Source organism: Berghia stephanieae, chromosome 3 (assembly GCF_034508935.2).
Source record: "Berghia stephanieae isolate SIO BIC M18660-M18661 chromosome 3, UCSD_Bste_1.3, whole genome shotgun sequence".
In the NCBI taxonomy this organism is placed as follows: Eukaryota; Metazoa; Mollusca; class Gastropoda; order Nudibranchia; family Aeolidiidae; genus Berghia; species Berghia stephanieae.
In genome coordinates, this window is record NC_088362.1 from 3,349,556 (window position 1) to 3,376,186 (window position 26,631).

Here is a 26,631-nt window from a genome sequence, read left to right on the forward strand (position 1 = left end):
TTGTGATTTTAAAACCACAGGACTAATTCATTTTAACCAAGCTAGCAAACAATACCAGTGATGAGTCCCGGATTCCTTACAGTTCATTGCTCTCTTGGAGACAATGTCAAGATGTGGAGTCTATGCAAAGTGAAATCAAATCCCGCCCTTAAAGAGTTTGAAACAGAATAATCGTGTATAAAATGTTTTACGCTTTTTAAAATGTGTGACCAACTGTCTCAAAACGGTATTATTTCAGTGTGAACTTGGTTGGGTGTTTTAATGTGAGTTTGAAAACAAACACGTATACTTAGCAATTAGTCAATGTCCTATCAAAAGGGTAGCAAACAATTGCTATAGTCTGCTTAATCTATGTAGTAACCGGGACAAACTCAGGCCCCAAATGCTACTTTATTTTTCTCTGAGGGGCGGGGGCGGGGGCGGGGGTGGGGGGAGGGGAGGAGAGAAGATACTGTGGTCGACTTTATAGATATATAATATAGTTTGTCCCCAAATAGTTTGAATCATGCTTCAAATGTCCTGGGTATTGATAGTATGAACTTGGCTAAGGAGTTCACAACATTGCCATCCGGAAGTACAACGGACCAACACACAAAACTGTGTGTAACCATGATCGTTTATAGTCTGGTAAATACAATTTAGTGAGAAGTACTCATAAACGCGGATGGCAAAAAAAAACAATAACAAAGGCCTGAGTGACGTCATCTTCGAACTATCTATAGATAGTATGCGCTTATTGCCATCCGGAAGTATAACTGACCAACACACAAAACTGTGTGTGTCCATGAACGTTTATAGTCGGGTTAATACAGTTCAGTGAGCATTACTCATAAACGCGGATGGCAAATAACAAAGACCTGAGTGACGTCATCTTCGAACTATCTATAGATAGTATGCAGACGACGTCACTCAGGACTTTGTTATTGTTTTTGCCATCCGCGTTTGTGAGTTGTTCTCACTAAACTGTATTAACCAGACTATAAAAGTTCATGGTTACACAGAGTTTGTGTGTTGGTCCGTTATACTTCCGGATGGCAATGTTGTGAACTTCTTGGCCAAGCGCATTCTATCTATAATTATATTTTGTCTCCAAATGGTTTGAATCATGTTTCAAATGTCCTGGGTATTGAGGATGTAAACCGTTTTATCCTGACATTTCAGCCGTCCCTTTAATCAGTTAATTGCCGTTTTCTGAAAGACACGTATTTAATATTTTGACCAGAAAACTCGTCCAAGATGAGTGAGGGTCATTTAAATTGATCGATATTTGAAGGACGAGTTTTCTGGCCATATATTTAAATACGTGTTTTTTCCAGAGTACGGCAGTTAACTGATAAAGAATATAAAACCAAACCTTTAAATCTGTTTTGATTGAATTTTTAATGGGCATGATCTATAGATAGTATGCAGATGACGTCACTCAGGCCTTTGTTATTGTTTTTGCCATCCGCGTTTGTGAGTTGTTCTCACTAAACTGTATTAACTGGACTATAAAAGTTCATGGTTACACAGAGTTTGTGTGTTGGTCCGTTATACTTCCGGATGGCAATGTTGTGAACTCCTTGGCCAAGCGCATTCTATCTATATGACATTTCCATGTGCTCGAGGTCATTGGTTACATTGGTTACATTGCAAAGTGTGCTCAAAGTGACCTACATAGTGAATAGTGTTCACACCTTTTGAAATATCACACATCACGATTGGCCATTTTGTTCAGCTTGACATATTGGTATGTTAACAACTTTCATAAACAAAGCAGCGTGTTTACATTTGTTTTGAAATATCCAATCGTTGTACAGCAACAAATCATGTGATTGATGACTTGGTTGGACGAAAACATGAATATAGATCGCTCCCATTTTGACAAACTGAACGCCACAATACGAGACGACAATCATCAAAATTTAGCGAAAAGTAATTTGTTGATAGAATTGGTCATGGCAACAAATGATTCTACTGGTTGAAGTAGTGAATACAACTCACTATTCACTTTCCGTTGGTGATCGTCGTCATAATGTGTTGTAACGTAATTTTTGGGCTGTCAGGCTACGAGTTAACGAAGGCTACGGTTTATCCCCGTTTCTGTCGCATTAAAAGGTTATCAATCATTGCCTTATCTATGCCATTGGAAAAATAAATTAGTGTTTTATTTTATGAACAAAGTTGTTTATTTATTTTACTACAAGTGTTCACTGTGCTCTATCATCAATGCCCAGTGTTATGAATCTAGGATATGAAACACACATCACAATACAGTCTACGCGAGGACAAGTCTTACGAAAAGCAACGATTGTCTTGAATATGTTTTACACCATGAAAATGATAGCTATTGTTATGATTATGAAAGCGAATACAAACACCGTGTTGAAACCAAGTGAACCGAAACATTGATTGAGTCGAGGAGGGATACGGAAACAGAGGGCCATCCCAACACAGTGTGGCCATCGGCCCTCCCCTAAAGATAAAACACCACGGCCACCTACCACACAGACAATTATACCACTTATGAGTGAAAAAAAATCACTTCCAATGTTAAAAGTGGCGACAATAAACACCCAGTCCTGCCGCAATAAAACTTTAGCGAATAAACATATTATGGTTGAGGAGAGATCTATTGATATTCTAATAATAATTGAAACACGGTTAAATGAGAATGGGGTTGAAGCAATGGGAGCGATCTATAGATAGAATGCGCTTGGCCAAGGAGTTCACAACATTGCCATCCGGAAGTATAACGGACCAACACAAAAACTCTGTGTAACCATGAACTTTTATAGTCTGGTTAATACAGTTTAGTGAGAACAACTCACAAACGCGGATGGCAAAAACAATAACAAAGGCCTGAGTGACGTCATCTGCATACTATCTATATTCATGTTTTTGTCCAACCAGGTCATCAATCACATGATTTGTTGCTCTCTAACCATTGGATGTTTCTTAACAAATTTAAACACGCTGTTTTGTTTATGAAAATTGTACACATACTCGTGTGTCATTCTGAACAAAATGACCAATCGTGATTCTAGATATTTCAAAAGCTGTGAACACTTTTCACTATATGGGTCATTTGCAACGTGACCAATGACCTCGAGCACATGGAAAGGTAATATAGATCATGCCCATTGTGTCGGATTGAACTCCACTCACATATACGACTAAGTCATTTTCGAGAACAGAAAGGAGAGGGAGAGGAATTGCAGTGGTTTATAGTTCAAATTTCACCATTAGATTTATTCATGCTGTCAACAATTTTTCGGTATTCCAATCAAACATGATTCAGCAAAGCTTCATTTAATGTATAGACCACCGCCCGATGAAAAAAAAATAGATTAAAAACATCACTATCTATTTATTGGTGAAATCGAGGACTTCCTTCTTCGCCTTGAATGAAGTCAAAGAAAAATATTATTGTTGGAGATTTCAATTTGCACTTTGATCGAGACACACCGGTTATAAGAAATATAAATAAACTACTTTCGTCACATCACATGACACAGCATGTCAATGACAAGACACATCTGTGTGGACACATTATTGACTGTTATAGATAGTTCGAAGATGACGTCACTCAGGCCTTTGTTATTGTTTTTGCCATCCGCGTTTGTGAGTTGTTCTCACTAAACTGTATTAACCAGACTATAAAAGTTCATGGTTACACAGAGTTTGTGTGTTGGTCCGTTATACTTCCGGATGGTAATGTTGTGAACTCCTTGGCCAAGCGCATTCTATCTATTGACCAGCGTAGACATGGAACTTGCGACACCTATCAATGTAGATGATCTTTTTATGTCAGACCATCATTTAATATCTTTTGGCATCATAGGGGGTACAGTACACGACACAAAGACAAAAATAAGTAGTTGTTTCGAGAGATTTGAAGACAATTGACATAGAATTATTTAAAGCTGAGCTCTCTCACTCTCTAACTACACATTGTGAGAACGAAGTGACTGTTGACAATTTTGATAAAGCAGTTATTAGTGTTACGGATAAGCCCGCACCTCTCACGACTGGATCTGTGAACGTCAGAAAAGAATCACCATGGTACAATTTGGAGGTAAAACGTATTAAGCAGGGGAAACGAAAGGCGGAGAAGAAATGGAAAAAATGGCCTGACGATTGATAAGAAAATGCATTTATCATTCAAACAAAGACTCAAAGAGGTGACAATTAAGGCAAAGCGTATCTACTATCTCGATAAGGTTGATAACATAAAAAACCCAAAGGAGTTTTATAAAATCTCAAATAAGCTTCAAGGCAAAGAGATCAGAACAAGCCTGCCACACCACACTGACGACAAGCAACTCACGGACTGCTTTGCAGAGTATTTCATGAATAAAATAACAACGATACGGAGTGAACTTGACACAGACGAAACAGAAGCAGAATATACCTCTTTTTATGGTGAACCCTTAGCTGGAGGGCTCTGGGCGCATATTATAACATCCTCGCTCGTCCATAGTTGAGTCTTTGGAAAAGGCTCTTTACTCACATTCTTCAAAGAAATGTCAATAAATGACACAAAGAAAACGATTCTCTCTAGTCCTAGCAAATCATGTAGTCTCGACCCTTTACCAACATCCCTTTTGACGGAGTGGAGTGATGAACTTGCACCCTACATCACTGAATTGATTAATCAATCATTAAGGGTGGGAGTTGTTCCAGTACGCTTCAAGAAAGCATTGATGAAGCCATTGTTGAAGAAAGCGGGACTTGACAGTGATATTTCTTAAACGTTAGACCTGTATCGAATCTATCATTCATCTCCAAAATTCTAGAAAATATTGTTCCAAAACAACTTTCATGTCAAGTGAAACATAATAACCTCGACAAAAGCTATCAATCGGCCTACCAGCAAAATCATAGCACAGAAACAGCATTGATGAGAATCACAATTAATGACTTGCTGCATATTCTGATCAAGGAAAAACCACCATCCTTAGTCTTCTCGATCTTTCGGCGGCCTTTGAAACCATCAACCATGTCATACTACTTCGAAGACTACAAGTTACTTTCGGCATATCGCGCACTGCTCTAAACTGGTTTGCATCATATCTTACCCAAAGAACTCAATCAGTTTTAATTGGGGAAGTAACTTCGTCAGAGCGTGACCTCCATATTGGTATACGCCAGGGATCCGTTTTAGGTCCAGTCCTTTTTGTACTTTACATTTCCCCTGTTGTGAGAATTTTAGAGCAGCATTCTTTCGCTTACCATATGTACGCCGACGATACTCAGATATATAGAATGTGTTTGCAATCCGATATTGTTTCAAAGATAACTGTTTACGAACAATGCATCAACCATGTGATGAGATGGATGTCTGCAAATAGATTAAAATTAAATGGCGACAAGACTGAAGCCTTATTCATTGCTAGTTCCAATAATAAGATAGATCCATCTACACTGGCACTGACAATCAACAAAATGATAAAATACAACTCACAACATCAGCAAAAAAACTTGACCTCACCTTGAAGAGTGATCTGTCTCGGAACAAACATATTAACAATGTGAGAACGAGTGCGATCTGCATTCTAAGAAACACCAGAACAATCAAGACATTTATTAATAGGGAAACCTGCAATAAATTGGTAACATCTTTGATATTCCCGAAAATGGACTACTGCAATGCATGGTTTGTTGGTCTCACACAGGGCAAAATAAACAAACGCCAGAAAGTAAGAACATGGCAGCCCGCGTTGTAATGCAGAAAGACAGGAAAAATGCAGCTCCCGAATTACTACGACAGCTGCATTGGCTGCCAGTGGACCAACGCATTAAATATAAATCTTCAACTATTGTAAACAAATGCTTGGAGGGCTCGTCACCAACATCTCTCAAGCCTCATAGAACGGCATATCCCACAACGATCACTGCGATGAACGAACGACCTCAAATTGAAAACACCCCGCTGTCGAGTGGAGGCTGGTGAATGCGCCTTTCAGCATTCTGGTCCAAGGTCGTGGAATTTGCTTCCACTTGAGATACGTTCTTCGTCCAAAGGAGACATTAGTTTTCATATGTTTTTACCTAACGTCCCAAAGACGTTTTTGAATTTACAGTAATTGGATTCAGTAGTCTGATGTCACGCCGCCCGACAACGGCGGCCATCTTGGTTCTAAACAAAGAAAATCATTACTTTTTATTCTTCATGCTGGCTAGAACTTTTCATATGCCTTGTGATCAGAATGTGTAAAAGTCAAAACATGATCAAATTTATGGGTTTTTTCCTCTGGATACGCTTTTATGCTCGCCGGAGAAATATTTCATACGGGCGTCCGCTATTGTTCCGATAGTTTAGAGCCAGTGTTACTAAGTTACCATGCGTCATTAGGAAGGAGGTGACGTTACGACTGTTGAAGAGTATTATTGCTGGGTGAGATCAACAACAACATATGTGATCGTTTTACTGAACCAGATGAGGGAGAGAGGTGGGGGGGGGAGAAAAAGGGAGAGGTAGATGCGGCTATGTGGTCTTGTGATATGACACTCGCTTTCGGATCGGAATGTCTTGGGTTCGAGCCTCGCTCGTCGCATAGTTGAGTCTTTGGAAAAGGCTCTTTACTCACATTCTCTCACCGTATTCATCTGTAAAATGGGTACATTGCTGTAAACAGCGTTGTCTCTGTCAAAAAAAATGTAATATTGCTTCACATGCGTCAATTCTCGTTCTATATGTTACGTGTTGCTGTTGGCCAGGGATTCTTTTTAAAGCGCTTTGGGCACGTTTAGCGGATATTGCGCCATACAAAAGATCAATTTTGTTTGTTTGTTTGGGGTTTTTTTATATAGAAAGATAAATAGATAGATTGATTAATAGATATGTTGATAAATAAATAGATAGATAGATAGATACAAAGACAGATATATAGATAGATAGATGGAAAAAAAGAGAGAGAGAGAGAGAGAGAGAAAGAGAGAGAGAGAGAGAGAGAGAGAGAGAGAGAATTTACAATAGAATACTAATGTCTTTGAGATAAAAATGCCTTTTTAACTCACTCAACCCTAACACCGACTATATCCGTAGATTACCCGGGTTACTTTTACTCCATGCCTATTTATTACAATTTTCTGAGACAAATTATAGGCGTAGTATCAAAGCTAATATTTTTAGTTTTTGCATGTTAATGGTAGTTGAATAACACATCTATGTACATGCTCATTTTAATACATTTTTTCCAGTTTTGAATAGTAGCAAAAATCTCTAGGATTGAGTGAGTTAAAATTCCGGACGAATACGAAAACAAATGACTGTCTTCGTCTGATGTTGAGACCACATTACAGCAATTAGAGGCCGTGATGCCAATCTCTCAGTCCTACTCTAAAAAGGCCATTTTTAAATTTTGGCCTTAATAACACTTCGCCTGATATGATAGGATTCAATCAAATATCTTGAAGTCCCAGTTTCGAGAGTGTTTGACAAGACGAGGGTCAATTTACGAGTTCTATATTTGGGCGAGCTTTCCTGTACAGTTATTACAATCACTATCACAAAGTTCATTTTGCTTCTGTTCGGTTATTGAATAATAAATATGTTTATCACTTCCGCCTTCTCCTCAGATTTTTTCATCATTTGTGACCCCACGTCTCAAAACGGTATTAAGTTGGGATGATTGAAAATGCTGAAAATGGAATTTGTAGCCAGAAATATCATGCATAAGTTGAGTTTGAATGCTTTATAGAGGAGAAGGAATATCATATTTTACTGTGCTGAATACCAACGTTTCATATTTTTGACCAGTTTAACTATAATTTGACTTTTTAAGCATCTGGTCCATCCCGAGATAATACCGTTTTGATACGAGGGGTCACATTTGTTAACTTCAATAAATGTTTTTGATTTTGTTTTTAAGGGTTTTACGGCGCTTGCAACACATTTAGGTCATATCAGCGCCAGTAAAAAGGAAGAAAATTGGATAGTGAACAGACTCTAGATGTACAATAAAAAAGGACTTGAGGAAAATAGTAAGACAAAGGGGAGAGGTTCAAATAGGGAACAGATTAGATGTAGATTCCAAGAGCACACTATCAGTGTACTTAGAGTGAGATCACCTAAATGTCTCGCCCATACACCAGCACAAGATCCCACAACTTCAATAAATCGAATTGAGATCTAAACAAAGGAGTTATCGTTCTTCATTTCCGACCATCATGTTTTGCTTATTTGAAATAGGGTTGTATTTATGGCTAACTTTTGACAGAAATTTTGAAAAGTGCTATAATATATATATAAAATTATTTTCTAAAATAAATACGCATTGGGGTTTCTGGTTAAAACCCTTCATCACCAGAACATATATTTTTTAATTGTCATTCACAGCAAAAAGTCCCCAGTATTTAGAGTATATTCCGATGTATGCATTGTCGATCACCTTTAACAAATGTGACCCTTCGCCTCAAAAACGGTATTAAGTCGGGATGGTTAAGATGTTGAAAATTGAATTTATAGCCAGAAATATCAGACTTGTGTTGAGTTTATATGTTTTATTGAGGAGAATGGATACCATATTTTAGGGTACTAATGCCAACAATGTATATTTTTGACCAGTTTAACATTTAATTCATATTTTAAGCATCTGGTTCGTTCTGACATAATACCGTTTTGAGACGACGGGTCACAAATGAGTTTATACAGGATAGCTCTATATCCATCGCTATATACAATTTGGGGGAACTGAAACATTGTTGCAGATGCCTGTATGAAACACGATACATGACGCCTGTAAGGCGATATTACAATTTTTTTCCGGACAGAGACAACGCTGTTAACGATCAGGTACTCATTTTGCACCTGAGTACGGTGAGAGAATGTGAGTAAAGAGCCTTTTCCAAGGACTCAACTATGCGCCGAGCGAGGCTCGAACTCAGGGCCCTTCGAACCGAAAGCGAGTGTCATACCACTTGACCACATAGCCGTATAAACAGCGATGCCTCTGTATAAAAAAATATTGTTATAATATCGACTCACTAGCGTCACGTGTTAGTGTTGATGTTGGCTTGTACCCATTGTAAAGTGCTTTGAACACATGAAACGGATACATCGCTATAATATATTAAAGAAATAACCCAAGCTCAAAAAGGGATCCTCAAATCCCAAACTTAACTATTTTCATTATTTTTGATTATATTTGTGACACAACGCCCCAATACGGTATTATTTCGGGATGACCAAGAGGCTGAATATCGAATTTATAGCCCCCCCCCCAAAAAAAACAGTCTCAGGTTGAGTTTTTATGTTTTATTGAGGAGACCGATTACAGTATTTAAAGACGACAAAAAAACATTTCATATTTTTGATCAGCTTCACTTTCATTTTTTTTACTTTTTGCCATCTAGACATTTTGTTAAGAAGACTAGAAAATACGTTCGGCATAAAAGGAATTGCCCTTAAATGGTTTACATCATATTTACAGGATCGATGGCCGACTGTCGTGGTGAATGGTGTTCAGTCAGAACAAGTTTTACTAAATTTTGGAGTGCCACAAGGCTCTGTTCTTGGCCCTGTCCTTTTTACTGTATATATGCAGCCCCTTTCTAGTGTGATATCCAGATTCAATCTGAGTTATCATTTTTATGCAGATGATACGCAAATATATGATTCAGCACCCCTTAGTAATTTACAGTTCTTAATACAACGAATTACGAGCTGTTTTAATGAGATTAAATCTTGGATGTACCACAATAAGTTAAAATTAAATGATAGTAAAACTGAGATTTTAATGTGTGGAAGGCCGAGTATCCTTAAACAGGCAAATAAATCACCTATTACTCTCGGAAATAGCACAATAGAATTTTCAAATAAAGCAAAAAACCTTGGCGTCATCATTGATAAAGATCTTTCCATGACAAGCCACGTGAATAACACCATACAATCTATGTACATAGAAATGAAAAAAATAAGCAAAATTCGTAATTTAATACAACAAGATATGAAGTGAATAGAAAAGTGCCAGAAGACAATAGAGAATAAAAATTTTTCGCGGCGGTGGTGGGGTTTGAACCTGCGACCTTATTGGTACGACAACTCCGCCTGGCAGGTGAGAGCGTGGCTCTACCGTGTGAGCTATCCACGAACACTAAATATTCGTTTCAAACTCAAAGTCATTACTAGATCCCTCTCTCACCTACTTCTTGAGACCGCCGATTCGTTCGTACACCACCATCGCGAATAATTTTGACCAGCAGTTAAGCTTAATAGCCAATATTCTCAACACAAACATATAACATAGAAACGATTGAGACATTGAGTATGCTCCGGTGTATGGGGTGAATTTTAATTCAGAAAAGTGAGTGGAGCAGGCACTTATGTTGGTAACAACAAGATATGAAGTGAATAGAAAAGTGCCAGAAGACAATAGAGAATAAAAATTTTTCGCGGCGGTGGTGGGGTTTGAACCTGCGACCTTATTGGTACGACAACTCCGCCTGGCAGGTGAGAGCGTGGCTCTACCGTGTGAGCTATCCACGAACACTAAAATATTCGTTTCAAACTCAAAGTCATTACTAGATCCCTCTCTCACCTACTTCTTGAGACCGCCGATTCGTTCGTACACCACCATCGCGAATAATTTTGACCAGCAGTTAAGCTTAATAGCCAATATTCTCAACACAAACATATAACATAGAAACGATTGAGACATTGAGTATGCTCCGGTGTATGGGGTGAATTTTAATTCAGAAAAGTGAGTGGAGCAGGCACTTATGTTGGTAACAACAAGATATGAAGTGAATAGAAAAGTGCCAGAAGACAATAGAGAATAAAAATTTTTCGCGGCGGTGGTGGGGTTTGAACCTGCGACCTTATTGGTACGACAACTCCGCCTGGCAGGTGAGAGCGTGGCTCTACCGTGTGAGCTATCCACGAACACTAAAATATTCGTTTCAAACTCAAAGTCATTACTAGATCCCTCTCTCACCTACTTCTTGAGACCGCCGATTCGTTCGTACACCACCATCGCGAATAATTTTGACCAGCAGTTAAGCTTAATAGCCAATATTCTCAACACAAACATATAACATAGAAACGATTGAGACATTGAGTATGCTCCGGTGTATGGGGTGAATTTTAATTCAGAAAAGTGAGTGGAGCAGGCACTTATGTTGGTAACAACAAGATATGAAGTGAATAGAAAAGTGCCAGAAGACAATAGAGAATAAAAATTTTTCGCGGCGGTGGTGGGGTTTGAACCTGCGACCTTATTGGTACGACAACTCCGCCTGGCAGGTGAGAGCGTGGCTCTACCGTGTGAGCTATCCACGAACACTAAAATATTCGTTTCAAACTCAAAGTCATTACTAGATCCCTCTCTCACCTACTTCTTGAGACCGCCGATTCGTTCGTACACCACCATCGCGAATAATTTTGACCAGCAGTTAAGCTTAATAGCCAATATTCTCAACACAAACATAAACATAGAAACGATTGAGACATTGAGTATGCTCCGGTGTATGGGGTGAATTTTAATTCAGAAAAGTGAGTGGAGCAGGCACTTATGTTGGGTAACAAACCGCCGCGAAAAATTTTATTCTCTATTGTCTTCTGGCACTTTTCTATTCACTTCATATCTTGTTGTTACCAACATAAGTGCCTGCTCCACTCACTTTCTGAATAAAATTCACCCCATACACCGGAGCATACTCAATGTCTCAATCGTTTCTAGTTATATGTTTGTGTTGAGAATATTGCTATTAAGCTTAACTGCTGGTCAAATTATTCGCGATGTGTGTACGAACGATCGGCGTCTCAAGAAGTAGTGAGAGAGGATCTTAGTAATGACTTTGAGTTTGAAACGAATATTTTAGTGTCGTGGATAGCTCACACGGTAGAGCCACGCTCTCACCTGCCGGCGGAGTTGTCGTACAATAAGGTCGCAGGTTTCAAACCCACCACCGCCGCGAAAAATTTTTATTCTCTATTGTCTTCTGGCACTTTTCTATTCACTTCATATCTTGTTGTTACCAACATAAGTGCCTGCTCCACTCACTTTTCTGAATTAAAATTCACCCCATACACCGGAGCATACTCAATGTCTCAATCGTTTCTATGTTATATGTTTGTGTTGAGAATATTGGCTATTAAGCTTAACTGCTGGTCAAAATTATTCGCGATGGTGGTGTACGAACGAATCGGCGGTCTCAAGAAGTAGGTGAGAGAGGGATCTAGTAATGACTTTGAGTTTGAAACGAATATTTTAGTGTTCGTGGATAGCTCACACGGTAGAGCCACGCTCTCACCTGCCAGGCGGAGTTGTCGTACCAATAAGGTCGCAGGTTCAAACCCCACCACCGCCGCGAAAAATTTTTATTCTCTATTGTCTTCTGGCACTTTTCTATTCACTTCATATCTTGTTGTTACCAACATAAGTGCCTGCTCCACTCACTTTTCTGAATTAAAATTCACCCCATACACCGGAGCATACTCAATGTCTCAATCGTTTCTATGTTATATGTTTGTGTTGAGAATATTGGCTATTAAGCTTAACTGCTGGTCAAAATTATTCGCGATGGTGGTGTACGAACGAATCGGCGGTCTCAAGAAGTAGGTGAGAGAGGGATCTAGTAATGACTTTGAGTTTGAAACGAATATTTTAGTGTTCGTGGATAGCTCACACGGTAGAGCCACGCTCTCACCTGCCAGGCGGAGTTGTCGTACCAATAAGGTCGCAGGTTCAAACCCCACCACCGCCGCGAAAAATTTTTATTCTCTATTGTCTTCTGGCACTTTTCTATTCACTTCATATCTTGTTGTTACCAACATAAGTGCCTGCTCCACTCACTTTTCTAATTTAATACAGAAGCATATAACAGAACTTTTAATTAATTCCCTGGTTTTATCTAAATTGGACTATTGTAACTCCCTTTGGATGAATTTAGCTAAAGACAAAATTAGCAAACTTCAGGTTGCTCAAAATAACGCAGCCAGACTCATTGTACGCAATAACAAAAAAATACCCGTCAGCAACTCTTCTTCTCCGTGAGTTACATTGGCTTCCTGCTTAAAAAAGAGTTGCCTATAAGATTTGTACTGTTGTCTACAAATCCCTGAGCACGAACAGTCCCTCCTATATTAAAGACCTTCTCAACATATATGTGTCCCCAATAGAAACTTGAGGTCAAGCAATGACCAATCAATCCTTGTCAAACCTAAGCCATTGCTTAAAATAGGTGAACAGTCTTTTCAATTTTCGGCCCCCCATTTTTGGAACTCTCTCCCATCACACGTGAGATGCTCGGATTCGTTGACAACGTTCAAATCTCGCTTAAAGTTTTATCTTTTTACGTCATAATGTTGCAATATTATTTTCATATTTTGTTGTTGTTAAGTTGAATTCGTATCACGTTTCCTTCACACTTGTCTCACTGTAATATGTTTTGTTTTATATCACTGTAAAGCGCTTAGAGCCTGTGACAACGGGGTAAAGCTCTATATAAATGCCATTTATTTATTATATTATTATTATTATTATTATTATTATTATTATTATTAATATTATTATTATTATTAGACCATTCCGGCATTCACACCGTTTTGAGACGACGGGTCACATTTGAGAGCTGTCACTTTTTCCTATGTTATTGTTATTAAGGGTTTTGCAACACATTAAGGTCATATCAGCGCCAGTAAAAAGGAAGAAAATGGGATAGTAAAAAGTTCTAGAATTACAATTAAAGCATCCAAGAAATGGTAAGGCAAAAGGGAATTGGTTTAAATAAAAAAAAAACAGTTGTAGATTCCAAGAGCACAATGTCAAAGTACTTTGAGATCACGATAAGTCTCATCCAGACACAAGCACAGGTCCCCGCTAAGAGGTATACACTCAAATGTTTTACAAATCATATATAATATAAACAAAGCACATATAGAGCATAACAGAGAGATGATTTACAAGGGGAAAAAATATCATCTCCCAAAACTAACTATACATTTGACTGTTTCCCTCCCAGTCAGGGTATCCAGCCTGGACCAGGACAAAACCAAGTAATCTAATTCCAAGACAAAGACAGAAAGCATGTTGGAAAACAGGTGTAGGGGAATGGAAGACACAGTAAGGACCTCCCTGTCCACTATGGGAGGTAGGGAACTCACTTTGTCCTAGGCCATAGCTATCTTGAGTACTTGTCTAAAAAAAAAACTTAAATTTCTTAATTCTGGTGGTATGGAAAGATTCCCATCATTTGTCTCATTCAGTTCATTCGACAAAATACCAAATTGACAAGACGGGTCACAAATGACAACATGACTCCTAAGAATATCGTAATATCAAGAAGCGGGTAATTTTAGAATCAAGTAATTACGGAGCTTTATAACTTCTCAATCGTAATAGCAGCGAGTAACGACCGAGTTAAATGTTTATAAAAACTACCATCATGAAAAATTACTCTATTTCCCATTGAGTGATAGAGGCCAATTTGTTTGTTTCTTTTGATAAATCAAATTCATTCAATGTGAGCAACTAAGTAAATTTAATAATAGTCTTTGATATGGCGTCTGTATGTGGAATTTCTTCCATAAATGCAATGAAACAAACGGATGTCCAAAAACAAAAAATAAATGCAATGAAACTGTTTGTTTGTTTGTTTTTAAGGGTTTTACGGCGCTTGCAACACATTAAGGTCATATCGGCGCCAGTAAAAAGGAAGAAAATGGGATTGTAAAAAGTTCTAGAACTACAATTAAAGCACAAAAGAAAAGGTAAGACAAAGGGGAATTGGTTCAAATAGGGAACAGATGTAGATTCCAAGAGCACACCGTCAAAGTACTTAGTTTGAGATCACCTAAAAGTCTCATCCAGACACAAGCACAGGTCCCAACTAAAAGGAATCAGGGACGGCTGGTAATAATGGGCAGGGTGGGCAAATACCAGCCTGTTTTTTTTTCAAGTTATATGCTGTATTACCAGGTCCGAAATAATCTAATTTAAATTAGATAATTTTAAAAGTTAGTACTTAAACTTGATGCTTCGTACTGAAATCAATTTGTATGTATATTTGATAGATTGCGAATCACCATGCACCCCGTAATGCATAAACCAGGATACGCTCCTGTTCTTTTTTATCACCTCCCCCCCCCCCCCTTTCCCAACGACTCCACTCCGCCCACATCGTCATCTCATCGTCACGTCGCCTGACGGTGATTTTGCTGTCTGGCCTCTCTAGTACTAGGTCGGGCTAATTCAAATGAGCCCACCTTATAAACCAGTGAGCACTAAATAGAGATTTTGGCAAACGAACTTTTTCTTATTTATTGCCTTACTTGTGCTGGTACCATTGATGTAATAACATTGGGAAGGTTCCAGTATTGAATTAAATTTATCAATTTACTAATATTATATCAAGTTAGTATTAACTCGTGTTGTTTTAATATATTTGTTTATCCATTTAAATTATTTCTTTTTTTTTTCTCGTTTTCTTTAGTGCTTCTCAAAATTCATTTATTTAAATTGTTGTCTTATTTGTTTGTTTGTTTGTTTGTTTGTTTGTTTGTTTGTTTGTTTGTTTGTTTGTTTTTTTAAACAAATTAATTTGTTCCTTTAAAAAAAAAAATTCTTAAAGTAATTACCGCTGTATTTTTATTGCCAGACTAAATATTTTTGCAAAACAATGTATTTTCTATTGCATTCCCTCTAAAAAAACACTTTTATTCAGAAGTCACGACTAAAGAAATATATAAAATACAACCACCATTTTGGTTTTACTCAACAATTGAATTAGTATACGAGAAATACTCTTCTGAGAAAGGAGAGAGTTGAATTCTAAGTTATAGAGGAAATAAAGACGTTTAAAGGAAGGGTGGGCAGATTCCGTACTTGCCCGTCCTGAAGCTAATACATACATAAGATAGTTCGCGATGAAGAGGCGGGAAGCTCGGGGTTGGTTGGGTAAGGAGTAAAGATAACACGGTCGTTATTGTTATAGTCTAACGAATGCATGAGGAGAAATTGGTAACATTATTTTGTCTTAAATTGTATTGTATGAATTATTGGCGAAAGCCTAAGATTAATTAAACTTTGTTTTTAATTTGTCTTTTTTTTACTATGGAACTGATACTTGTCATAGCAGACCTGCCTACTTGAAATAGGAAAATAAAAATCGTAGTTTTCAGGCTTAATAAAATGGTAGATATTTTAACTATCCTTTAAAAAAATCACCGGAATTTTCGTCTATTAAGGTATCAATTTTTTTAAAAACGAGAAAAACGGATTGGAAACGTAATAATGATGGTGATGGTGGTGATGGTAATAAATAGTGATGGTGGTGGTAGTAATGATGATGGTAATATTATTATTGTTATTATTATTGTTATTATTATTATTATTATTATTATTATTATTATTATTATTATTATTATTATTATTATTATTATTATTATTATTATTATTATTATTATTATTATTATTATTATTATTATTATTATTTTGTTGTACGTATTGGTGGTATTACGATTGTTGTATTTTTTTGTGGTTATTAATGGTATCAATTTATTGTTTGGTTCCATTTACCATTTTTTTCCACTTTCATGTATGTTGTCATCAAATTGTATGATTTAATGGCGAACGCCTAAGATTGAATAAACTTTGTCATATCGTACGGTAATCATCATTGTCGACGACATCGTCGTTGCCATCATTATCATCATCATTAACAACAACAACATTAACAACAAGTACTACAATAGCAATAAAAACAATATCAACATCATCATATAATTTTCGTCATCGTCTCCACAACTATCATTCTAACCAACAGCACCACCAAAACCACTACCATAATTACATCCTCCCTCACCGTCTTCTCTTCCTCCTCCTCCTCCTCCTCCTCCACCACCACCACCACCACCACCGCTACCATTATTCCAACTGCTACCACCACCGGCACAATCATTCTAACCACCAAGAGAGCAGTTAAAATGATGCAATTTGAGCTCTGAATGAAACTCGAGTCATATCGCGGTTGTTGCTTCTCGATGAAAAATTTAAAGTTACTACGTATACCTACCTGGATACCTCTGTATAGAGCTTTTAGACTTGGTGTAGTCTCCTTCGCTCCTCCTCATCTATTAATGATTGGACCAATTTTTATAATTGAACTTGTTTCCTAGGGTGTTGCTTATCTCCAACTCTGCTTTGAATTTATTCAAATTTTTTGCTGATACTGTGGTTTCTTGTAGTTTATTCCAGTTATTTACAATTCTAGATGAAAAAAAGTTCCTTCTTTCATTTGTTTTAAAACGTTTTTTTTTTCAGTTTCTTGCTGTTTCCTCGTGTCTGAATGTTCTTGTTTGGTTTAAGGAATCCTGCCTCTACCCTGTCTATTCCCTTTACTATTTTATATGTTTGGATCATATCTCCCCTTCTTCTCCTGTAATCTAAGGTCGGGAGATTTAATTCTTTCAATCTCTCACAGTATGTTTTGTCTTTCAGGTGTGTGATAAGTTTTGTTGCTCTCCTTTGCACTCTTTCCAAACAGTCTTTGTCTCCCTCAAACTTCGGATACCATATGCAGTTAGCATATTCCAGCTTTGATCTAACCATAGTCTTGTAGATGGTAGTCATGTGTTTTGTTTTCAGATTCTTGAAATTTCTTTTCACTATTCCGAGTGTTTTACTAGCCTTAGATTGAACATCTTTAATTTGCTTCTTGAAGTTTAGCTTCCTATCAATAAATACTCCTAGGTCTTTTTCCCCATTGGATTTCTGCAGGGTTTTTCTTTCATTATATAGTTTGCTTCTCTGTTTTTTTTCCTAGGTGAAGAACTGCACATTTATCTACATTGAACTCCATCTGCCATATTTCGGACCATTCTTCAAGCTTTTTCAAATCTTGTTGTAAGGTGTTTCTTTCTTCTTCTGTATTAGCTACTCCATAGAGCTTAGTATCATCGGCAAAGATTTTACATTTAGATGATAGATTGTCTGGCAAGTCATTGATATAAATCAGGAAGAGAACTGGTCCCAGTACACTTCCTTGTGGAACTCCACTTGTTACCAGTCTCTCTGTTGATGCTGTTCCATTCACTATCACTTTTTGTCTTCTATCTTTGAGGAAATCTCGGACCCATTTGACTGTCTGATCATTAATTTGATACTGTTCCAATTTCCTGATTAGGCGCCAGTGTGGAACTTTGTCAAATGCCTTTCTGAAGTCGAGGTATATGACATCTAAATTGTTGCCTAATTCCAGGTCTCTCGTCCAGTCATCCATTGTTTCAAGTAGGTTTGTTACTGTAGACCTTCCCGCCATGAAACCATGTTGATCTTTGCTGAATAGTTTGTTCTTGGTCATATGATCAACCATTTCTTCTCTAATCAGCTGTTCCATGAGCTTGCAGACGACAGATGTCAGGCTCACTGGTCTGTAGTTTTCTGGATTTTTTCTGTCTCCCTTCTTGAATATGGCTGTGATGTTAGCTTCTTTCCATTCCCTTGGTAGTCTTCCTTCTTTCATCGACTGGTTAAATATCTTGGTTAGGGTTCTACTAGCTGCTCTGCTAAGTTTTTTAGGATGTAAGGATGAAGTTTGTCAGGTCCAGGTGATTTACTCTCCTTTAGGTTTTGTAGTCTCTTCATTACTCTCTCTTCAGTAATCGGCCATTGTGTAGTATCTATATTACTTGTTTTAGCAATATCTGACAAGTTTTTCTGGTTCTCCACTGTAAAGACACTTGCAAAGAAGAGATTTAGCACCTCTGCCTTGTCTTCATCTTCAGATGCCCAAGTGCCATCTTCTTTTTTTATGTCACAGGTTCCCTGTCTTGTCTTCATTTTACTGTTTACATAACTCCAGAATACTTTAGGATTTTCTTTCGTTTCCTCTGCTATCTTGTTCTCATACTTTTGATGCGCTTGTCGGACTATTTTAGTAGTTGCGTTTCTCACTCTTTTGTATTTGTCCCAATCCTCTTCCTTTTTGCTTCTAGAGTATCTTCTATTTACTGCCTTCTTCTTCCGTAATGCCCCTCTCACTTCCTGCGTCATCCAAGGTTGATTTCTTCTCCCAACCCGGTTCCCTCTGCTTTTCGGGATGTTTTTCTCGAAGCATTGGTTAAGTACTCTGGTAAATCTACTCCAGTTGTTTCCTACGGTGTCCTCGATTAGTATTTCCTCCCATTTTATATGCCCCAGTTCCTCTTTCATACTCTCTAGATCAGCCTTCCTATATCTGAGTGTCAGTTTTTCATCTACAGTCTCTGATGTCGCCCTCAGTTTTAGGAATATGGTCGCATGGTCGCTTTTTCCCAGTGGGTGGCTCAGTCTTAAGTCGATTATGTCATTTTCTTCCTCCATCAATATCAAGTCCAATACGTTGGGCTTTTGGTTTTTTCTCTGTCTCGTGGGTTCTTTTATTATCTGTTGTAGGTAGCAATCTTCAATGGTTTCTATGAAACTTTCCTCCAGGCTTCCCTCTTTTGGTTCGTCCATCCCTTTCCACTCCAGTTCCGGCATGTTGAAGTCTCCCATAATAATTATCTCTGAATGCTTTTTTTGTGATGCTCTCCTTATCATCTCCAACATTCTCTCATTATTTTCTCCTGTGCTATTTGGGCTCCGATAAATCACTCCTACTAGTATCTGACTTTGTCCAGTTACTCCAATCGAGCACCAAGCGCTCTCCCTAAAGTCGTGATCTGTGAGTTCCTCTATGGGGTTAACCTTGAGGTTCTCTCTCACCAATAAGTATACTCCTCTGCCGGAAGTTTCAAAATCTCTGCTAGCTATTATAGTGTATCCCTCAATACCTAACTCTGCTATGGTTGGGTGTGTTGTTGCATTCTTTGGCTTAGCTTCTGTTATTGCTATTACATCTGGATCTTCTTCTTCTGCCATAGCCTTTAGCTCCTCTCTCTTATTCATCACACTGTCTGCGTTCGTGTACATGAACTTCAGGGTATTTTTCATATTCACGTGCTGCCCCTCCTTATCATTTACTGGTACTTCTCTTTTTTGAATTTTCTTGTTGTCTTCGAGTCCTTGCTCAGAAACATTTTGGGCAATTGGACTGACACGTTTCCAATATAGTCATTCCTCATCCCAATCCCAGTCATTTCCTCCAACATCGCTGTCTCTCTTTCTTATTTGTTCACTAAACTTCTCCCTGAAAATGACCCTTTTCTTATATATGACTACATCTTCCCCTGCTTCTCGTCTTCTCTTCAGCTCCTCTCTTAACTCCTTGGCCTGCTCTCTTTGCATAATTGTTTGGTCTGCTCCAATATACACCTTTTGTAAGCATTCCCGTTTATGGTCTTTCAACTGTTTGCTGTTCCTAAGAGCAGTGTTACGCTGATCCGTTGACATCAGACTTATTTTCATGGGTCTTGGTCTATCTTCTCTTCTGCCCAATCTGATCACTTGCTCTATAGGGTTGAGGCTGTCTTTGTTTCCATGAACCTGCAACTCTTTGAGTACCATTTGGGCTTTTCTTATATCTTCCTTGTTGTCGCCATCTTTAGCTTCTGGTATGCCATACATAATTACATTTTTCACCCTCTTAGCCCTTTCATTTCTCTCCTCTTCTAGTTCCAGGTTCTTTTTCACCATTGCCTGCTTCTTCTCCTCAGTTTCATTGATTTTCCTCATTTCATTTATATCTTGTCTTACTCTATCTGACTTTTCTTCTGTACTTCTCTTGAGTCTCTCCTTAATCTCACTCGCCTCAGACATAGGGTAGGCCTCTATCTCATCCTTTGCTGTTGATTTCACTATTTCTATCATCTCCTCTGTGAATTCACCTTTTTGAATGATATTCACACTTTTATCTACGTCTTCTACTTTTTTCCTGAGTTTATCTACTTCCTTTTCAAGCTGCATGAAATTGCCCAAGAACTTTGAGGCCACTTTGTTGCAGGACTTAGAGCAGTAGTAATGCAGCAGCGGACATTCTTTTTCTGAGTCTTTCTTCAACAGTTGATAGGTGTCATCATCTATCTTTTCACACAAAGTATGAAACCACTGGTCACAGAGCTCGCACTGTAAGCATTTCTCAATCTCTTTGCATACATATTCACATTTTCCGCAAGTCTCAGTCTCAGCTTTTGCTTTTGCCTTATTTGTACCCATCGGTGCAGGGCTTTCTTTCCTACTACTGCCACTACTAGTACTGGCACTGCCAGATCTACCTTTCCTACTACTGCTGTTTAAGCTCATCTTCTTACTTGTTAAATGACCAGATCTATCTAAGTCTTAGCTGTACTGTATCACTGTATCTTGTTGTTCACTCCAATCTGATAAGTATCTAACTAATCTCAACTAGATATCTCAAGTACACACACAAGCCGGAATCCTCTCGAAGGCAGAAATTACATAAATCCAATTCGAAAATGAACAAGTTTTGATGTCCGATATTTCATTCAAGTTTGTGTTTCTGGTGAGGGGAGCGAGAAGATTCAATATCAATATTGAATAATAATATTGAGTACTATTGTCACTGCCTAAATATTTCTAGAATTTAGATCAAGAAGATTGAATCAGGAGAGAAATGTAAACACGTCCGTCATCTTGGATTTCCACCATATAAACGTACTTCTGAAAATGTAACAGAAATATCAATCTCGCCGTTGAGGGATTAAAGCATCTCTTTAATTTTTCGAGTGAACGAAATGGACTTGTATTGTCAAGGTGTTGTCGCATTTTGTCTCGTCGCTTTATTTTTTTGTTGTATTCTCTTTCGTGATTCCTTTTTGATTACGTTTGGAAGAATTAAAATCTACTGGTATTGTCATTTCATTGTGAATGTGATTATTTGTGGTTGAAATATTTTATTTTTTAAAAGTTGAAATATATATATATTATTATAATAATATATATATATATATATATATATATATATATATATATATATATATATATATATATGACCGAATCATCTTTGCCCCACCTCTATAAATAGGCTAGAACCGCCACTGAAAGGAATACACTCAAATGTTTACCAATCATATAATATAATATGTAAACTAAACATAATACAATGCATAACAGAGAGATGATTTACAAGGAAAAAAATATCATCTCCCAAAACTATAACTATACATTCGACTGTTTCCCTCCCAGCCAAGGAACTCCGGCCAGGGTCAGGACAAAACTAAGTAATATCATTCCAAGACAATGACAGGAAACAATTGGAAAACGGGTAGAGGGGGATAGAAGACACAGTATGTACCTCCCCGCCCACTATGGGAGGTCAGGATCCCCACCCAGATGCAATGAAACAATCAGATGGCTAGTCATAACTAATAAGTGCAATGAAACATTCGAATGGCTAATCGCAACAATTAAATACAATGAAACAACCGACTAGCTAAGCACAACAATTAAATACAATGAAACAAACCGAATGGCTAAGCACAACAAATAAATACAATGAAACAAACCGAATGGCTAAGCACAACAATTAAATACAATGAAACAAACCGAATGGCTAAGCACAACAAATAAATACAATGAAACAAACCGAATGGCTAAGCACAACAAATAAGTACAATGAAACAAACCGACTAGCTAAGCACAACAATTAAATACAATGAAACAACCGACTAGCTAAGCACAACAATTAAATACAATGAAACAAACCGAATGGCTAAGCACAACAAATAAATACAGCAGCAAAATATAAAATATACATCTACACCGAAAGTACTTTTAATAATTTTATTTTATTTTTTTTATTCAACTTGTAGATCCATTTCGATCACCAAGTTCCTGTCAGTGACTTAATTTTCAATAACTAAAAGAGTCAAATCTTTATTATTTTGATATGTGCTTTGATACTTTCAAAATGACTCTTGTGTTTCGGGAGGAGGAGGAGGTGGAGGGGGGGGGGGTTTGTTTCCAGTCCATCCAATTTTTTATCAATTTTCCCTTTGTTCTTCTTTAGTTGTAAAATAAAAACGATTGTCAACACACATTCATTTTCATAGACGCGGAATGGGTACTCATCATTCATATATATCAATAATATTTAAAATTATTATTATTATTATCATCTTTAACTCACTCAATCCTAGAGATTTTCCTACTTTTCAAAATTGGAAAAAATGTATTAAAAATGAGCATGCACATAGATAGTTTTATTCAACTACCATTAACATGTAAAAATTCGACACATTAGCTTTGATACTACGCCTATACTTTGTCTCAGAAAAAATGTAATAATAAATAGGCATGGGGTAAAAGTAACCCGGATAAACTACGGATATAGTCGGTGTTAGGGTTGAGTGAGTTAAACACTAATAATTCCTTTTACCTGTTTGGTCTTGGACGAGCAGGATAATAATAAAGGAGATAATAGTCCAGATCCAGGGAAGGACTGTAGATGATATCCACGTTAGCTTCATTGGCATTGCAGTCACAGATATAATCTGACACAACGAACGAACAATCGTTAAATCATCAGTCCTCAACAGACGCATGGACAATATTATCTTCGACCTCCAACACGGACGGATGGACAAATCGTCCAAAGTGTAAGATCAACTCACCGTGACACAGAGACAACAAGAATTTATTTATATACACTGTGTGTGTGTGTGCCTCAACAGCAACCATCGCCAACTTGATACTTCCCGCTGCCGCCCTCCGCTGTTTGATCTCGCTAATAATTATCATTTTTTAAAGCTCGCTTTCTCTCTGCCCTTAGTTTTGTGATCACCACGCGTGTGATTTTTAATTGATTGGGTTTAGAACTTATTCTTATTAATTCTAACAATGGAACAGTCTCTCTCTCTCTCTCTCTCTCTCTCTCTCTCTCTCTCTCTCTCTCTCTCTCTCTCTCTCTCTCTCTCTCTCTGTGTGTGTGTGTGTGTGTGTGTGACACACACACAGAGAGACACACAAACACACACGTATACACACACTTAGGAGTGTGATGTGTTCGCGGCTAATTTAAATACTCCCAAGTCGTGGCCGGTAAAACAATAACAAAATAGTTTTGACCAACACACTAACATTATTATGTGTATTATTAAACCACTGGTTTCGTCACACGACTGGGATTTTTTGTCATTTTTGGTCGGGTTAATTTTTTTTAATTTTTTCTTTTTTCTTTTTTTTTTTTTGGGGGGGGCGGTTGTTTTTGTTTGTTTTATTTCAGAGTGAGTAGGTAACTTATCATATCATTTCTTTCTATTCATGATTTGCGTTTAGGTAATATTAAAAATTAACTGTTCTACATATAATGTGTGTAATGCTCATAGTCCTTGAGAGGGAATTTAGTGACAACAAATCACTCACTGGCGGTATTAAATAAAATAATAACGAAAAAGCTGAGTGACATCATCTTCATCCTTTCTATAACATTTTGGTGGCGATTAACGACACACATACTGTGTTAGTCTGCGAGTTAAACCCAAAGCCAAATGTGCTACATACTTGCAAGACGGTGCGGCTATGTGGTCTAGTGGTATGAAACTCGCTTTCGGATCGGAAGGTCCTGGGTTCGAGCCTCGCTCTCGGCGCATAGTTGAGTCCTTGAAAAAGGCTCTTTACTCACATTCTTTCACCGTACTCAGGTGTAAAATGAGTACCTGGCCGTTAACAGCGTTGTCTTTGTCCGAAAAATTATAATATCGCCTTACAGGCGTCATGTCCCGTCCTACATGTTAAATGTTGCTGTTGACCAGGGACCCCTTGTAAAGCGCTTTGAGCACGTTTAGTGAATATTGCACTCGAGATAGTTCGAAGTTGACGTAATTCAGGCCTTTGTTATTGTCTTTTGCCATCCGCGTTTATGAGTTCTTCTCACAAAACTGCATTAACCAGACTATAAACGTTTAAGGTCACACATAGTTTTATGTGTTGATTCCTTATACTTCCGGATGGCAATATTATGAGCTTCTTTGCCAAACGCATACTATCTATAAAAGCTCAATACTCTTCAACAGTCGCAACGTCACTTCCTTCCTAATGACGCATGGTAACTTAGTAACACTGGCTCTAAACTATCGGAACAATGGCGGACGCGGTATGAAATATTTCTCCGGCGAGCATAAAAAGCGTATCCAGAGGGGGAAAAAAAACATAAATTTTATCATATTTTGACTTTTACACACTCTGATCACAAGACATATGAAAAGTTCTAGCCAGCTTGAAGAATAAAAAGTAATGATTTTCTTTGTTTAGAACCAATGGCCGCCGTTGCCGGGCGGCGTGACATCAGACTACTGAATCGTATTGTTCTTGTGAGTTTTTTCCTGATTTGGTAAGATGATACGTGGAACTAGACGTCTACATTCAAATATCGCACGACGATGTGTGCATTTTAAACGTGTCTGTCCTGTGTCAACAACAACAACAAAATTGGGTAAAAGTAACATTTGATTTACTATCACACTAATGCCATCAATTGGGTAAAAGTAACATTTGATTTACTATCACACTAATGCCATCAATTGGGTAAAAGCAACATTTGATTTACTATCACACTAATGCCATCAATTGGGTAAAAGTAACATTTGATTTACTATCACACTAATTAGCCATCAATTGGGTAAAAGCAACATTTGATTTACTATCACACTAATGCCATCAATTGGGTAAAAGTAACATTTGATTTACTATCACACTAATGCCATCAATTGGGTAAAAGTAACATTTGATTTACTATCACACTAATACCATCAATGGGCATGATCTATATTACCTTTCCATGTGCTTGATTGAGGTCAATGGTCACATTGCAAAGTCTGCTCAAAATTACCCACATAGTGAAAAGTTTTCACAGTTTGAGAAATAGCCATATATATATATATATATATATATATATATATATATATATATATATATATATATATATATATATATACATATATATATATATGAGTGTTGGTGGGTACTCGTATGTACGAAAGAGCAATAATATACAATATGCCAGTGTAATAACCTCAGGTAAATATGGAATTTAATAATATTTCAGAAACCAAAGACTTCGCACTTTTCGTACCACATTTGTATCAAACACGATTCAATTTTATATATATATATATATATATATATATATATATATATATATATATATATATATATATATATATATTGCTCAGCATGACTCATGGATACGTTTACAACATTCATAAACACAGCAGCGTGTTTATATTTATTGAGAAATTGGATTCAATAGTCTGATGTCACGTCGCCCAGCAACGGCGGCCATCGTGGTTCTAAACAAAGAAAATCGGTACTTTTTATTCTTCATGCTGGATAGAACTTTTCATATGTAATGTGATCAGAATGTATCAAAGTAAAAACATGATCATATTTATAATGTTTTTCTCCTCTGGATACACTTTTATGCTCGTCGGAGAAATATTTCATAATGGCGTCCGCCATTGTTCCGATAGTTTAGAGCCAGTTACTAAGTTACCATGCGTCAATACGAGGGAGGTGACGTCTTGACTGTTGAAGCGTATTACCAATCGCTGTAAAACAACAACTGATGTGATCGATGACTAGGTTGGACGAAAACATGAATATGGATCGCTCCCATAATTTATGAGGCGAATGTCGTAAAATTGATTGAATCTGGGTTGTTGTTTTGTTTTGCTTTTTGAATATTAACTTGAGCTTTAACTTGAGCTTTTATATAGCGCAATATCCACTAAACGTGCTCAAAGCGCTTTACAATGGGTCCCTGGCCAAC

At 37.4% G+C, this 26,631-nt stretch overlaps 1 protein-coding gene across 1 annotated transcript in view; it reads right to left on the bottom strand.

The window, feature by feature from the left end:
• The window catches only part of LOC144969443 (uncharacterized), an 89,512-nt gene extending 66,093 nt beyond the window's left edge, over window positions 1-23,419 (bottom strand). Inside the window, exon 1 of the mRNA XM_078908553.1 lies at window positions 23,242-23,419. Within this exon, the coding sequence (XP_078764679.1) occupies window positions 23,242-23,407 (166 nt within the window). The 5' untranslated portion in view covers window positions 23,408-23,419. The remainder of the gene's footprint in view (window positions 1-23,241) is intronic.
• Window positions 23,420-26,631: the final 3,212 nt, after the last annotated feature.